The sequence below is a fragment of the Triturus cristatus genome, chromosome 6 (assembly GCF_964204655.1).
Source record: "Triturus cristatus chromosome 6, aTriCri1.1, whole genome shotgun sequence".
NCBI classification, from domain to species: domain Eukaryota; kingdom Metazoa; phylum Chordata; class Amphibia; order Caudata; family Salamandridae; genus Triturus; species Triturus cristatus.
Genome location: NC_140589.1, coordinates 1,352,914,309 through 1,352,930,626, shown reverse-complemented (window position 1 = coordinate 1,352,930,626; position 16,318 = coordinate 1,352,914,309). Strand labels below are relative to the sequence as shown.

General features: G+C 45.0%; 1 protein-coding gene across 2 annotated transcripts in view; it reads left to right on the top strand.

Moving 5' to 3' along the window:
- Positions 1-16,318, top strand: part of REL (REL proto-oncogene, NF-kB subunit) — a 275,373-nt gene that overhangs the window by 240,980 nt on the left and 18,075 nt on the right. For both annotated transcript variants that reach the window (XM_085612360.1, XM_085612361.1), the window contains 2 exons: positions 4,026-4,094; positions 4,237-4,305. In XM_085612360.1, the coding sequence (XP_085468486.1) occupies positions 4,026-4,094; positions 4,237-4,305 (138 nt within the window). The remainder of the gene's footprint in view (positions 1-4,025; positions 4,095-4,236; positions 4,306-16,318) is intronic.

Sequence of the window (16,318 nt, the reverse complement as noted above, 5' to 3'; positions counted from 1 at the left end):
ACACACCCACAACCGCACACACACACAACCCCACACACAACCACACACACAACCACACAACCACACACAACCACACACACAACCACACACACAACCACACACACACAACCACACACACACAACCACACACACACAACCACACACACATAACCACACATACACAACCACACCCAACCACATCCACCCCAACCACATCCACACACCCACACCCACAACCACACCCACCCACACACACACACCCACCCCCACCCACCCACACACACCCCCCCCACCCCCCCCCCCCACAAACACACACACACACACAACCACACCAAGCATTGTCATAGCCAATAGGTCTCGCCTTTGGGACCTTATAGGTGTTTAGCCACGCAACAGTTGATGTGGTTGCACCAAGGATATTGTGCTGCTGCATACTTAGAAGGTCCCAAAAGCGAGACCTATTGGCTATGCCAATGCTTGTTAGAACTGCCGGTGCTCAGGACCTGACTCACTTTAAGCCCTGTTGGTCCCCCGCAGTCCGAACTTGAGATCTGAACCTAACCAGACGATCTCCCGCGGCACCCCTTTGATGTTCTCATTCAAAGAACATCAAACATCAAAGAACATGTTGTTGTGTTAATGCTTTGCTACGCCCGTTTGACTTACAATGTGCTTTTCTCTTTCCACAAACTCGATGTTTGTGTACCTTTGTTTTGAGATGCTTTTAGTATTACTGTTTTGTGACTTAAAGAACATTAAGGAAATGTTACTGTGAAACTGGACAACGTTCACAGTGTTTATTTCTGATCGCAGCTGCTGCTTCATGTCCGTTGCACCATTCAGGGAGTCCTTTCGTTGGCTCTTTAATGAGGACATGATGAGGAAGCTGGACACTTTTGGCACATTCTCTTTAAAAGCACAGCATGTTGGCGACTGGTTAATCGATTAGACCTATGTAGCGCTTTAGATCTCAAAGCGCTATGGTGGGTGCAGAAGTTACAACTCATGAAATATGGGGTGCAACTCACAAGGAGGGGGCAGGTTTGAGTGCACATTGGCTGCTATCGAACTCTTAAGATGATGGGCTGTGTGTATCCATTATCAGCACTCAGTCTTCGCTAAGTGACCTTGTTTGTTTTGTTGTTGTGTTAATGCTTTGCTGTGCCCGTTTGACTTACAACGTGCTTTCTCTTTCCACAAACCTGATGTTTGTGTTCCTTTATTTTGAGAGGCTTTTAGTATTACTGTCACACACACAACCACAACCACACACAACCACACATAAAACCACACACACACAACCACACACACCCACACACATACACACCACACACACACAACCACGCCCAACCACACATCCACACACACACACCCACAACCGCACACACACAACCACACACACACCACAACCACACACAACCACACACACAACCACACACACAACCACACACACAACCACACACACAACCACACACACAACCACACATACAACCACACATACAACCACACATACAACCACACACTCAACCACACACATACATAACCACACACACACATAACCACACACACACACAACCACATCCACCCCAACCACATCCACACACACCCACAACCACACCCACACACCCACCCACACACCCACCCACACACCCACCCACACACCCACCCACACCCAACCACACAACCACACAACCACACAACCACACACACACACACACACACCCACACACCCACACCAAGCATTGTCATAACCAATAGGTCTCGCCTTTGGGACCTTATAAGTGTTTAGCCACGCAACAGTTGATGTGGTTGCACCAAGGATATTGTGCTGCTGCATACTTAGAAGGTCCCAAAAGCGTGACCTATTGGCTATGCCAATGCTTGTTAGAACTGCCGGTGCTCAGGACTTTAAGCCCTGTTGGTCCCCTGCAGTCTGAACTTAAGATCTGAACCTAACCAGACGATGTTCAGGAACTCTCGAAAACTTACCTTACTAGACTAGCTTTCAATTAGACTCATCATAAAAGGAGTTGCGAGATAAGTATTTAGGCTCTCTTTTACCACGGAGCACAGCTCGACACTGCTCATGACAAGCCTTCCTTACCTCCCAGCCCCCAGGTCCCTGGCCTCTGTCCAGGGACGCGTGGATGCAGACGAGTGACTCCTATAATTGCAAAACCCTTATTTCACCAGGATGATGACATACCCGTAAATTATTCATCACCGCCACGAATTATTTATGTATCCATTGGGAGACTAGTCACTGGTTGATTTCCATCCTCCCAGTTAATTTGCCTTTCGGCATGACAGTGCATTTAAATAGCAACAGCTCCAAACAACGCCACTGCGTATCTCCCTTTCCGTTTCTTTAAAGTAATCCTCTTTATGAAAAATAAACACAACCTGACCGTTCTAATTGCATTTAGGACCCATTGTTAGCCAAAATATGCAGACAGCAGCCTTGGAAGCCTCTCATGCCGGCCAGAGTGTACTTCTCAGTACAGCTACACAGATAGTTAATTGCCTTAAGACTTTAATAAACACCTGTAGGAAACTTTGCAATGCCAACCAGACTAATCTAGCCCCACTACAATCCTATTCTGCACTAGCAGACAGATTATGTATAATATATATATATATATATATATATATATATATATATATATATATATATAACACACACACATCCACCCTTACGACAGTAGAGTGACCCACCTGTCACTAAACATGCATTCTTTTATTTCCATTTGTTAACCATAGTACCTTTTAACATTTAGTCATGCACTTGTCATGTGCACTTTCCTTTGCTGAATGGACCTTTTTGGAAAATAACTTTTTAAGACACTTTGTTAATCTGCTGTGTAGAAAGATTCTACTGGGGCTTTAACACAACACTTTGGCCACGGTATTCAAAACAGTGTTGTGCTCCTCATACTCTTATACACCTTTCTTCTCACTTCCTAACCCGCCCATCTGTTTCCTTTTTCTGTGGTCAGAAGCCCTTCCCAAAGGTTACTATCTACAGGCGCCATATTCTTTCCCAACCTACCCTACAGCCAGTCGCACCCTGTGCAGTCTTCTCATCTTCCATTAACCTGTCTTTTGTCATAGAATCATCTTTTAATTAGCTGACTTCAAACGTGTTTATGGCTTGTTAGGGTTACATGTCTTAAGTGGGCCACGTTCACGTCATGGTTTCCAATCTCCCAGAGACGATTAAGGCATGGGCAAAGTGGGCTGTGGCCCAGGGCCCCAACCTCTCCTGGGGCCCCTTGATAGTGCCAGCTCTGTTCTGCAGAGAGCCTTGCCTCATTGATCTTGAATAATTCTTAAACAGATTGTGTTAAATACAATTTTCCTTTAATTAATTTTTAATGTGGGAGATGTGTGTGAGTCTATTGCAGACACAATGCTGTGTTTATGTTTCATGCAACATCCATAAAAAAAGTTTTTTAGATCAAAACAAGACTTCAACTATGAGAAATTAAAGGGTGTCACATAGATAATTTGCAGTAACATTAGTGAGCTGCTGCTGAGTTACAATATTGAAAACAGCCATCACTATCCCTGAATATTAGATGTAAACACATTTATAACTTGGACAAGTGTGCCTGTGCACTGTCAGTGACCTGGTCAAAAAGGACATAAAAGACTGATATTGGATCATTAATTCAAAGCGTTTCTGAACAGGGGCCCCCAAAATACGTTTGGCCCAGGGCCCTCGCAATCCCGAAGATGTCCCTGCAATCTCCTGCGTTTGACAAAAGTTAGAAAGAACAATACCTCACCCACACATACATCACCAATTTGTCTAGTCCCTGGTCATACACAGGAAGGCCTATCACTGTGCATAATGCGCTGGATAAATGGGTCTTTGTGGCACATTTAAAAGGGCTGTCCAACAACAATGTAGTTTTTTTTTTTAAAGAAATGTATTTATCATTTTGTCAATAAACATGACATGTAAGCATGCAAATACCTCAATTTAGTCTTTGTGGTATGTTTCATTTCATAGTTCTCATCTCTATATTTATACTTTTATTTAGATCCGTATGGCAACCAAGCAAAAAGGCAGAGAACAGCACTTGCTTTCGAGAAGCTCATGCAAGACTATGGTGAGAGATACATGTATATCCTCAGACCTGTTTGTGTTATGAATTACTTTTCTGGCCTTCAATTTATTCGAAATATTGATAAGGTTAGTGATGGTTTCTGAGCTAAAATGTAACAATGCTTTTAAAAACTTTTTTTTTATAGCTCCAAGCTTTTCTGAACGAGTAAAACCAAGACCAACCATGCATGGAAATGCAAGATTAATAAAGACAGGTATGTTTCCCTTGACGTTCCAATAACTATCCTTCACCCAGGGGCGAGGTAAGTTTATAGTAACAAGTGGACTCCTCGTTGTATACGTCATTTAAAGAAGTACCATCAATTGGGTAATTTTAGCACCAGTTAGTTACTGCACTCATAAATAGCAATCATGGGAAATGTAGTGTGATATAAAACACAAGTTATTTTAATTATGTTTATTAGAAACCTTTACTACCAATTTAATGGCCTGACCCTCAGAAGGAAGTATGAAGTCCCTACAATTGAGAGTTTCCTTTCATTTGACCTATCCTTGTAGCAACACATCACACTCATCCTATATGCTAACTACTTAATTCCTTGCCCAACTTACACATCCAGTTCCTGCACATAATTGCAGACCAAAGCATAAGCAGACAGAAAAAGGTTAAGCATGTCTAATGTTCCCTATTTTCCTCTGTGTGCGGCAGTGTAAGGTCTCTGTGAGCTGCAGCCAAGGTTATGTGCGCCAGGAACCAGACCGCGTGTGTGGGTGCAGCGTCTAAAGAAAGGGGCGCGGCCAACATTAATGTGAAATTGCCTATGGGGCGCTTTTACACAAAGTGTAATAAAAAGAAAGAAAGAAAGCTTTTGTAGCGCAGCCACTAAAGTGAAAGTGGTTGTTCTGTAAATTAAATAAATAAATAAGCTCAGCTGCTCAAGTGAAAGTGGACCACACCGTAAATTAAATAAATAATCGCGGCCACGGTAGTTAAAGCGGACTGCGCTGGAAATTAAAAAATACATGAGTAAATGACATGATATAAAAGGTGGCGGCGTGCTGCGACATCGTGGGTGGAATTGGGAAGATCATTAAAGAAAACAGTGCTCACCCACTAGATAAATGCAAAAAGAACTATTGATGGGCAGAATGCAGAACAATGTCATACATTCACCCCAGTACAAAGATCTGGTCCTAAATCCATCGTTTTTTTGCTCACCATGCCATTCCAGTTTGGACCCAGCCATATGCAAATCAGTCTTGACCCTGTGCCCAATGGGAACAGTGCAGCCCGAACTGCCAGGCCATGTCCTCCCTGGACTGGAACCAAGCATCCTAGGACTGGTTTCGGGGTTTCACCCCTCTTCAGTCAGTATAGCTTGATTCCAGTGGCATGGAGAGCACGGGACTCACGTCTGAGCATACCCGTCCTACTCGGGTGACAAATGCAAAAAGAACTATCGATGGACAGAATGAAGAACAATGTCATACATTCACCCTAGTACAGAGATCTAGGCCTAAATCCATCGTTTTTTTGCTCACCATGTCATTCCAGTTTGGACCCAGCCATATGCAAATCAGTCTTGACCCTGTGCCCAATGGGAACAGTCCAGCCCGAACTGCCAGGCCAGGCCCTCTCTGGACTGGAAACAAGCATTCTAGGACCGGTTTTGGGGTTTCACCCCTCTTCAGCCAGGATAGAGCCCTAAGTGGGATGGGTATGCCCAGACGTGGGTCCCTTGCTCACTGTGCCACTGGATTCAAGCTAGCGTGGCTGAAGAAAGGTGACATACCCTGAAACCGGTCCCAGGATGCTCGTTTCCGGTCCAGGGAGGGCCGGCAGTTCAGTCTGGATTGTTCCCATGGGGCACAGGGTCAAGACTGATTTGCATATGGCTGGGTCCAAACTGGGGTGGCGTAGTGGGCAAAAGAACGATGGATTTAACCCAGATCTTTTGACTGGGGGAGAATGTTTGCATTGTCAGCATTCCGTCCATTTGTTTGCTGTAAAAGTTTTCGCCCTAAATGGGATGGGTATGCCCAGACGTGGGTCCCTTGCTCACTGTTCCACTGGATTCAAGCTAGCCTGGCTGAAGAAGGGTGACATACCCTGAAACCGGTCCCAGGATGCTTGTTTCTGGTCCAGGGAGGGCCTGGCCTGGCAGTTCATTCTGGACTGTTCCCATGGGGCACAGGGTCAAGACTGATTTGCATATGGCTGGGTCCAAACTTGGGTCCAAATCCTGGGGCTTCTCTCATGCTGAGAGCAGCTGCAGGATTGGTTGGGTTCACGTTGGCACAAAGTCAAGGTGAACCACTTACCGTTTCTTTCCTACCCTGAGCGCGTGCACTATAATACACCACCTGGATCATCGAGGAAAGCAGTGGAGCTGGGTTGAGGAGGAGAAGAAGGGATGGAGCCAGCATCTGAAATGGCGATTGTGGGCAGTGAGCGAGGCTGGGAGCAGTTGAGGAGCCAGAAATCGCTGCACTCACAATGCTGCCAGTCTGACTCTGGCCTCCATATTGTTGGCGTCCTCGGTCTCCCAGAGTAAGCTGGAACTTCAAGACAAGTAAGCGCTAATAAAGAAACAGCTGTGTGCTTGCTTTTGTTCTGCTTTGAACTGACCCAAGGTAGGGGGTTGGTGCACTGGGGGGCTGTTAATGTCAATGCTCCGAGGTGCATGCTCACTGTGTCTTGTAGCATTAAGCAGTCGACTTGGACCCTGGCACGTCCTCACTGAACACCAGTTAACAAATAAATAAGTTTCCCTATTAATGAACTTCAGTGTTTGCCCTGCCACTCCCGGCGACGCGAACGATCTCCATAGCTGCCAAAGTTTCAGATTACTTATGTGTGACATTTTCACAATTTCAGTGTAATTAAGAGTGACATTCAACTTCCTCGTGAGCAAAAATCAAGCAATGAAGACACTAGAAACATATAAATATCAGAAATTACACTCATTGAGCAACAAGAACTCTAAGAACTTGCACAACCTACTCACATCCTACATGATTTTACACCTCTTTGGACCACTGCAGCTAAGCTGACTCAGAAGGTCAAAGCACAAGATGAAGGATAAGTCTGGAGCTCAGTGGATAATCAGGCGGGCAAGCAGCTTAGATCCTACCATCACCAGCTACCCTTGGATTGCTGGCAAGATAACACATTACTTGTGCCTAAGTTTAAATACACTTATGCCAATGTTTCTCCAACAAGGTATTCTTTTATAGGGGTTTGTGTATACATCTGACTGGGACTACAAGTGTGGCCCTGGCTATGGGATGTCAGCTCTATGATGGCAGAGCAGGAGTGTCCACTGGCAGATGTCTGCATTTGGAGTGTCGACATGTCCGAGAAGAGAGAATGTTAAATTTTTTACAGATTCTTGCTGTTCCCTCTTAAGTCATGTATAAACATAATAAAATCTAAAATAACATAAGTCACTTGGACAGCTCAGCTTATTTTACATATGCAAAGTGAACATCCTAGCTATAGGGTTCTCTAGCACTCTGGCTCCTACCAGAGTAAACATCTATATATTGTTAACTCACCTCTTACCTGCTGTTATATTTTATGAAACCCCGTAAAATATCTCCACATCTGACCGTCCCCATAATTGACAGTGAAAGCCCTTCCTAACAGCCTTCGCCCGCTCTGACTGCCGTTCCTGACACACAAACCAGTCTGAGCCACTGGACTCCATGTGTTTTTGACATTTTCCATCAGATGTTTGCTTAAAAGGTCTTACGCCGATATCTCAAGGTTCAGTAGTTTTAAGTCTAAACCTCCAATCACAGCCCAGTGCTGCCCATTTAGATAGGCGTTGAAATTATCTCTGACCCCTTCCCAAGAGGCCACCATGGCACGTTCTGAAATGTACCACGAAAAAGACGCGCAGAGTAGGATGGGAACGGGACAAACGAGAAATGGAGGGATAGAATGAACAAAAAAAAGAAGAAAAGCAGTAAAACAGAAAGGGAAAAAGCCAGGAAGAGCACAAAAGAGAGATCAATAAGGAACGGTTGAATGAATTAATTGCTGGCTGAGGAGTGCGAGAGTCAGAGATAAGACAGGCAGAAAGGGGAAAGCCAGGTCGAGAGAAGAAGTTGTTTGAAAAGTACAGTCAGGGAGTTGCAGTTTCGTTATTAAGGTTGCATGTGTGGGTTCAGTCAATGGTATTCACTTTCAAAGCGCTATTAGGTTACTTAAAAAGCCAGTACTGGCTAGGGAGTCCACATGACATGATCCCAGTCAGTGGCCACTCACTTGCTGTTGTGTGCTTCTCTGCAGCGCGAGTACACTGCTTTACACTGTAATGTGACAGGCAGAGGCGCAACTAGAGCCAAATTTCGGGGAGGGGGAGGCAATTACAATTTCGGGGGGGGGGGGGCTAATTCTTCCAGCAATATGCAGAGTGGAGATGTAGGGGCTCTAAGAAGGGGTGAGACAAAGCCTCGTTAAAAAGTTAATGGCCTTTTAAAGACCTGTGAAGTACCCTGGTGCTGCTGGCAGCTGAAAAACTGTCTGTGTGTGTTTGCCCGGGAAGCCATCTCAGCCCAGGCTGACACACACGACAGGGGGCGTGGTGGTGGTGTGGAGGGGGGGGGGGGGTGAGAGACGTAGCCCTTTGAGCCCTAAGGGTGTTGCGCCCCTGGACTGCCAGACGACCCGGTTTCTTACAGTCTACCTGGCGCACAGATATCTGTATTTGAGGGGGCACTGAAAGGCTGAATGTGCGCGCGTTTGCACGCCCCATGAACAATTGTGTCTGGAGTACCCTGGTGCCTTCTGTCAAGGTATCAAACAGTCATCTTTAGGTGAACACCAGATGGAGCCCTCCCACGGGTGAGTTTTATTGTATGGCCAGCGCAGATTCAGACATTTCTGCAGGGGCGCAGAGGGGGCAGTCTCCATTCTGAAAAGTCGCAATGGTGGATGTGCTATGCTTAGGAGGTGGACAGCTGAGTGGGTGGTCTTTGCGTGGATGACTGATGAACAACGTTAGGCCATCATATTAGGCTGCTTAATTGATTCACGTCGGTGGTGCTAGTGAATTTGAATGTGCCACGCCGGGATGTCGCAGGGTGAGTGTTACGCTTGTCCAGATCGAGCTGAGTGAGTTAGCCCCCTGCTGCAAGCTGCTAGAGGGATCGGCTATGTGCGCGCTTCACATAGGGCAATGCGTGCTCAGGGTGAAAGAGGTGGGCGCTTGCACGCGTGCAGGTTTAAGGGAACAATGCGCATGTCCCCTGGAGGTATCCTATCGCTTCATCCCAGAACATTCCACTTTAAACCATTCCAATTAAAAAATGTATTTGGAAAAAACATTTCATTAAAAAACCAAGCCATAAAAATACAAATTGGAGAATGTGTTTCATTAAAATAAGATGAACGGAAGGAGTGTAGTTAGGATTAGCAGTACACTGGTGTTATAAAACTGTCATGGTAAATGCTAAGGATTTAAAAAAAATCTGTTTATTGGTTTTGAATACAATACGAACAGTGGAGTTACCAACAAGGGGGCATAGTTATCATTAATGATTCCACTTTGCATACCATTTGGAAGTGTGGTAGTTACACAACAAATGCAAATACGACTTTAACATTAGCAATATATATTGCCTAGTTTGTACCATCCTGTGGTCTCCCATCCCCCTCTCCCCTCCCAGTAATGTCCTGGCAAAGGAATGAAAGTGTGTGCACAAAGAACAAGGAAGATGACAAGATGTTGGCTTATCGTGTGTATCCTGGTGATATGGAGAGTTTGGTTACCTAAGAGTATTATGAATTGGTGCAGAGTACTAGAGGGCAAAAATGAGGAATGACACAGGTGGGGTCTTGGTGTCTGTCCAGGTGGTGCTTGTATGAGGGGAGAAGCTAGAGAGCCAAGCAGCTGGAAAGTTGGGGAGGGGGGTGAGGTAAAACAATGTGCATGGAGCTCTGCTAAACGAGACACCAGTTACACTGGCCTTTCATAATCTTTTCCAGTTTTACGCTTTGGGGTATTGCCGTAGGCCGTGCGTACAGCTCTCAGCTCAAGTCCAATATTCTAAGACTCAGTGCCAAGTGTTCACAACTAGGGGAAGAGTGGACTTCTTCTCGTAGTGATCACCCTTTTGGCAATTATGAGAGCCAGGTTAGTGAATTTTGTTGTAGCTTTTGTGTTTCTGGTTCTAAGGTAAATACCTAACATACAGGCCTCACTGGTGTCAAGGCACGGTCTAGCAGTGATCATAGCTGTACAATTTTTGACCTCATCCCAAACAGCATTTAATATCTAACAAGTCCATAACGTTGTACAGGTCAGCCGGGTTTACTCGCCTTCTAGGGCAGGTCGTGGATGTGTTGGGGAATAGCCGATACAGCTTATGGGGTGCGTGCATTATTTTACCAAACCGCAGAGATTGACCACTCCCTGATCCCCGTTTGTCTGCCAAAGTCCAAACGTCTGTAGCGGCCCCATCGATGTACAAGCCACCCACTGGGTGGATGCCCGCAGCTGCCCATTGAGTTAACTCACTGGCCGTCAGATGGCCAGTGGCAGTAGGTAGGCCCTTCAGCACGGGTGCAGATGAATATCAGGGTGTCAACAAGGCATGCTGCAGGCAGTGCCGAAGTGTCAGGGCTTCTGTCTGTACCAGTACTGGCAATCCCTTATGAAGTTTGGTGCCCAGAAGAAGCAAATCATTAAAATCGCCGTTCTGTATCTGTCCACTTGTGTCTCGCCAGGTGGTGTCCTGCCATCCAGTTGGTCACCCTTTGTCATTTTGCCTCAAAGAAGTAACCACAGAAGTCAAAGAGCATCTACTCCTCCCTGGCTAGGTGGTTGTCGTAGTTTGGATAGGCTGATTCTTCGCTGGCTGCCGCTCCAAATAATATCAATTAGGAGGGAGTCCATTTTCTTAAAATATAACGATCATATTAGCTGAGGGAGGCAGGATCACCCTTTTTATTGAAGCGGAATTCAGACAAACAGCAAACAATTAATTTCAAGTCAATTAGAACACTGCATCCTCCCCACTATCTGAGTGGGAGGCCTTTAAGTCAGTAATCCGGGGTATTGAATCACTGATACTATTGGAATCCGAGAAACCCTAGGAAAAGAGCTTAAAAAAAATGGCCTCAAGCGAGCGGTCACCAACGATCCAACACAGTTGACCTACCTTACAGAGGGACAAGCAACCAATGCTGCCTTGTTAGAGCGACAATGGTGCCTTGTCCATGCTGCTTTTGCAGAAAAAGTCCATGCTGAGGGAACTAAAACTGGCAGTTTACTGGCATAGCTTATTCATTCCCCCAACACACTATTTCTGCTATTAGAACCCAAGGAGGGACGTTGGTCCATACACAGAGTGTAATTAATGAAGCATTCAGGGAATAATACGCCCATTTATACTCTGCAGTCCTAGACACACTGGTCTCAACCACAGATAATTTCTTAACCGACACTCCTATCCCCAAATACCGTGAGAGGTGACAGAGGCCCTGGTAACCCCAATATCAGAACAAGCAGTTAGGCAAGCCATTCTTTCCCTGGCCAGGTATAAACACCTGGCTCCGTGGTCTACTAATTGAATTTTATGCAGTTTATGAAATGACCTTAGTGCCTAGGCTACTCAAGCTTTACAATGAGGCACAAGGACACCTCCCTATCATAAGAATTGAAGCAATGGTCATTTCCATCCCTAAACCTGAGCGGGTTCCTCTGAGCTGGTCCTCTTCTAGTCCACTTTCCATACTAAACACTGATTACAAAATACTTTAAAAAATCTTAGCTGTTAGATTCTTCCTTTTGCTTCCAATACTGATACATGCAGACCAAAATGGCTTCATCCCAGGTTGAAATATGTCCCTTAACATCCCACAACTTTACTAATTCCTGGACGAGGCCCCACTGACTGGCCCGACTTAGTCTGCATAGCTCTTGATCTCGAACAAGCATTCAATACATTGAGTTGCTTGTACCTTTCACATGTCATTGGCTCCTTCGGCCTCAGGGGGGAAATGATTGCTTGGATCCTGCTCCTTTACACTGCACCCACTGCCAGGGCAAAGCCCAGGAGGCATATCTCGGATAGTTACGCTGTGGCCAGGGGCACAAGACGGGTGACTATTGTCCATTCAAGCAGTTTGGAATTCCCAGGTTGGGATACGAGTAGGTATCTGTCCCAATTTCACACTTGTCTCTAATGGATTGTTATAAAAAAAAGTCTTAACTATGTAAGTTGTGTGACAACATGGTCTTACCTAACAGGGGCATTGTCGGGTAGGGATGAGCATTCCTGCATACCCAGGTTTTTTTCTCCAATTGTCGACCACTCTCTTAGCCAAGTGGTGAGGTCCTTAGAGTTACACACTTCTGGGGCGTTGGAAAGCAGTGGGTGCAAGTGGTCAAAACCTGTGTCCAGGCCCATGGTAAATGCTAAGGATAAGGTGAGAGAGGAGAGTGTGGATTATGAAGAAGGCTTGGGTAAACTGACTATAGTGTTAGGAGCTAGTTTGGGTGAGGTAAGAATTAGTTTAATGGTAGAATTGGTAGGATTTGGGCTACAGTGAAAGTTTATGTTACAGGGTTGGGTTTTCTAAAAAGAAATGTTTTAAACTACGAAACAAACTTAAAGAGATGATTGTGAATATAATTAAAGGTCAATACTGTTTTCAGTAGAAACATTTTTATCCAAGTGGTATGTAGTATCCTTTGTGTCCCCATTCCCTCTATTTCTGAGCGTGTGCCTGGAACGCTGATAGTGAATGATGTAACAAAATGTTGATGTGTTGTGTGGAGTGGAAACTAGGAGATAGTGACAGTTGGATGAAGCCTTGACAGACTCAACCTGCTGCTGTAACTTAAGGGCCTAACAGGGCATAAAGAACATACCTACTACTTGAATAGCTCCAGACTCTTGTATGAAGTATGATTTGTTAAATAAGTTGACTGTGGCACAGGCTTCTTGAGTGCTTTGTAGATTCATGTGCGTATTCTGCATATTTTATGGTACCCAGTGCAGATTGACCAGAGGAGATGATGCAGTGCCTTCTAGCTCTGTGGTCAAGGCGAGGAACAAAGGTCTTGTGACAATGCCTAGCACCAGGTAGATGAAACTTTCCTCTCCTGCATGACAGTCGCAGATGGAAGAAGGGGGTGGTGTATGGGTGCATAGCAGCTCAACTTGCTCAAAAGAGAGCCTCACAATGCCTTTGATTCCAGATTTGGGTGTTGGAGTGGAGGCGCTGGATTTGTAGAACTTGACTTCATGAAGGAGGATAGTTAGCTGATGTTTGATTGGGTTAAAGGTGGATACATAAAGAAAGGCTACCCAACTCATCCTGGTTAATTTAGAAAGAGAAGTAGGACTGTTTCCAAGAACATTGTAGATAGAAAGGAAACTGTGGTGTTCAAGTGTGGACTGAATTTATGGGAAGTTGAAACATCGCCTGCCCGGCGCTCAAGTTAAAATATGACATTCAGTCAGTGAGTGAATGGGCTTATTTGGTATTCTTCTATGTGCTTCTATAAATAAATGTGCCTTGTTTTTGACTAACTGTGAGGTTCATTAGGTGGTGAAACAATAGTTTGTAATTCTTAACGTTTTGATATGTTCCATGCACATCTTGGTTTTGATGCATGCATCAGGTTTAATGTGAGAGAACTGCTGTTTTGGTAATAGCAGTTTGATGTGGTGTTCGGAATGGTTAGTGCTGCTAGCGAAATTGGGAAATGTAAATTACCCACCTGTAGGTTGTTTTGGAAGTACTGCGTTAGCATTTACTAACATGAAGTCTAGTTAGCAGTTTGGGGAAACGGGTATAGTAATCATCTGCGTGTTGATGTGTAGATATACATGCTAGTTGTTCGTGACCAAGTGTCGCAGAAGTGGGAAGAGAAATAACCCATTGCAAGAGATAGATATGTGTATATAGGTTTGTGTATAGGTGCAAATTGGGGAAACAGCAGTAACCTATCGCTAGAGGTTTTATGGGAGAGTACCCAATGGTAAGTGAAGTTGGGAAAGTGTAGTACCCTGTTTTGATGAGTTGCATGGAGTAGTAACCCATTGTGTGCTAAGTTGGGGAAGAGAAGTATCTTGTTGTGAGATGTTGCACTGGAGAAGTACCTTGTTGTGAGATGTTGCATCGGGGAGTACCCTGTGGTGTAGTAAGTTGAGGAAGAGTATTACCCTGTCATGAGAAATTGCATGGGTGAGTACCCCATCAGTGTGATGTGGGAAAAGAGAAGTACCATGTGGCTAGATGTTACAAGGTGAAATACCCCGGTTGAGTGAAAATGTGGTAAAGTGTAGTATCACGTGGTTTTGTGGGTGATAGTCACAGGTTTCGCCTGAGTGTTGTGGATGATAGTCACAGGCTTCACCTGAGTTGTCATTCTGTACACATTGGTACATTTGACAGGTGTGTGGTACAGGAGACAGAATGTCTGTGATTGTTTGTTGTGCGTTTTATTCAGTTTGCATATAGTTGAGTTGGTTAGTGCTCTGTTTGAATGGTAGTGTTTGAGGTAGCGCTAGTGTGTAACAGGTGAATACTTCTTTATCTGGTGTCAGTGTTTGTATTGGTGGTTGTTTGGGGGGATGGGTGGGAGGTCGCTGTGGGAAAAATGGAGAACTTTCAGACCGTTTCCCCGTTACTAGAGGAGTACGTCAGGGCTGCGCCCTGGCCCCCACTCTCTTTAGCCTCTACATCAACGGCCTGGTGGGTGAGCTAGATAAGGTTAAGAATAGCGATGTCCCTCGGTTGTCATCTGGACGGGTGCCTGCCCTGATGTTCGCAGATGACACTCTACTGCTGTCTCGAACCTCTACAGGCATCCAGAGGGTATTGGATGGCTTTGTAACATTCTGCGCTTCGCGGGGGCTTGAGATCAATTTAGAAAAGACAAAGTTTATGATCTTTGGCCCCCCGAAGCGCACCCGCCCCTGCCCAGTCCTAAATGGCATCGCACTAGAAAGGGTTGGCACTTTTGTCTACCTGGGTGTTACCCTGACTGAAGATTTTGGCTGGGGCCCACAGGTGGTTAAATCTGCCCTGAGGCTCGCACAGATAGCGGGGGGTATAAATAAATTCCAAAGAAAAACGCTATTTAAACCAGTCTCCCCCGGTCTCGAAATATATAAAGCCCAAGCTAGACCCGCTGCAATGTACGGCGCAGAGCTCTGGGGCCATACCCGTGTATTGGCCCTTTCCAAGGTCGAACACACATTTACTAGAAATTTGATAGGGCTTCCCCAGAGCACCCCGCTGATACCTCTGAGATTAGATCTAGACCTAGAGCCTATTTCTGAACTCCTGATGAGCAGACCCCTCCTGTATTGGAGAAGGTTGTGGACAGCACCAGAGCTCGATGATTATAGAGCCAAGTTCTCAGCAATTTGGGATCAGCTGAAGAGTAAGAATATACCTTGGCTATCCCATATTAAGGCCGTATCAGATTGGCCTTTCCCAATTATGGGAGACTCCAGAGGAAGGTTGCATGGCGGTAAAGAGAACGGAGTTGCTAGCTCTAGTTAGACAGTATAATCTGGACCAACTATACCGCCTATCATCTATGGGTAGGCTGACTATGGAATTCCTGCAAATAAAATTGATTCCTAGCAGGGAGGAGTTCCTAGATTTGATTCAGCCTCCCAGAGCAAAGAAATTATATATCCAACTAAGGTATGGTTGCCTCCCAATTGGGGAATTGACTTGCAAGTGGACGGGAAGAGGAGCGGGGGCTTGCCCTGTCTGTAATAAAACCAAAGAAGACCTTGTTCATGTTTTATTTTTCTGCATCGCCTACAACGAAATACGTAGAGCCTGGCTTGTGCCATTGTGCAGAAATTTGGGACTAAAGCATTGTGCACAAGCCTGCAGGATTTTACGCTATGACACTTTCCCCCCAATTGTGTTCTCTGTTTCCCGCTTCTTATATGGTATGTGGAGAAGAAGGTCTGCCTTGATAAATTAACCATCTAATTATTTTTAATATTAACAGAATTTAATTGTCTGTTATTGCTTCTTTGATAACTGCTGTTTAATAACTTTTTATCCTAAGTGCTGAATTATTTATGTATTTTATGTGTATGTACATATTTTATCTGTGCTTTTATGGTCATCGACCGAAATAAAGCTATCGAAGTGGAAGTGTATTGCTGGACTGCTCTAGGGTTTGGTTGTCATGTTCTTTCAATAATATTTCAGTATGAATCTACTGATGCCTAACTTTAAAAAAAAATGTTTTATCCTCATATCACCAAATATGT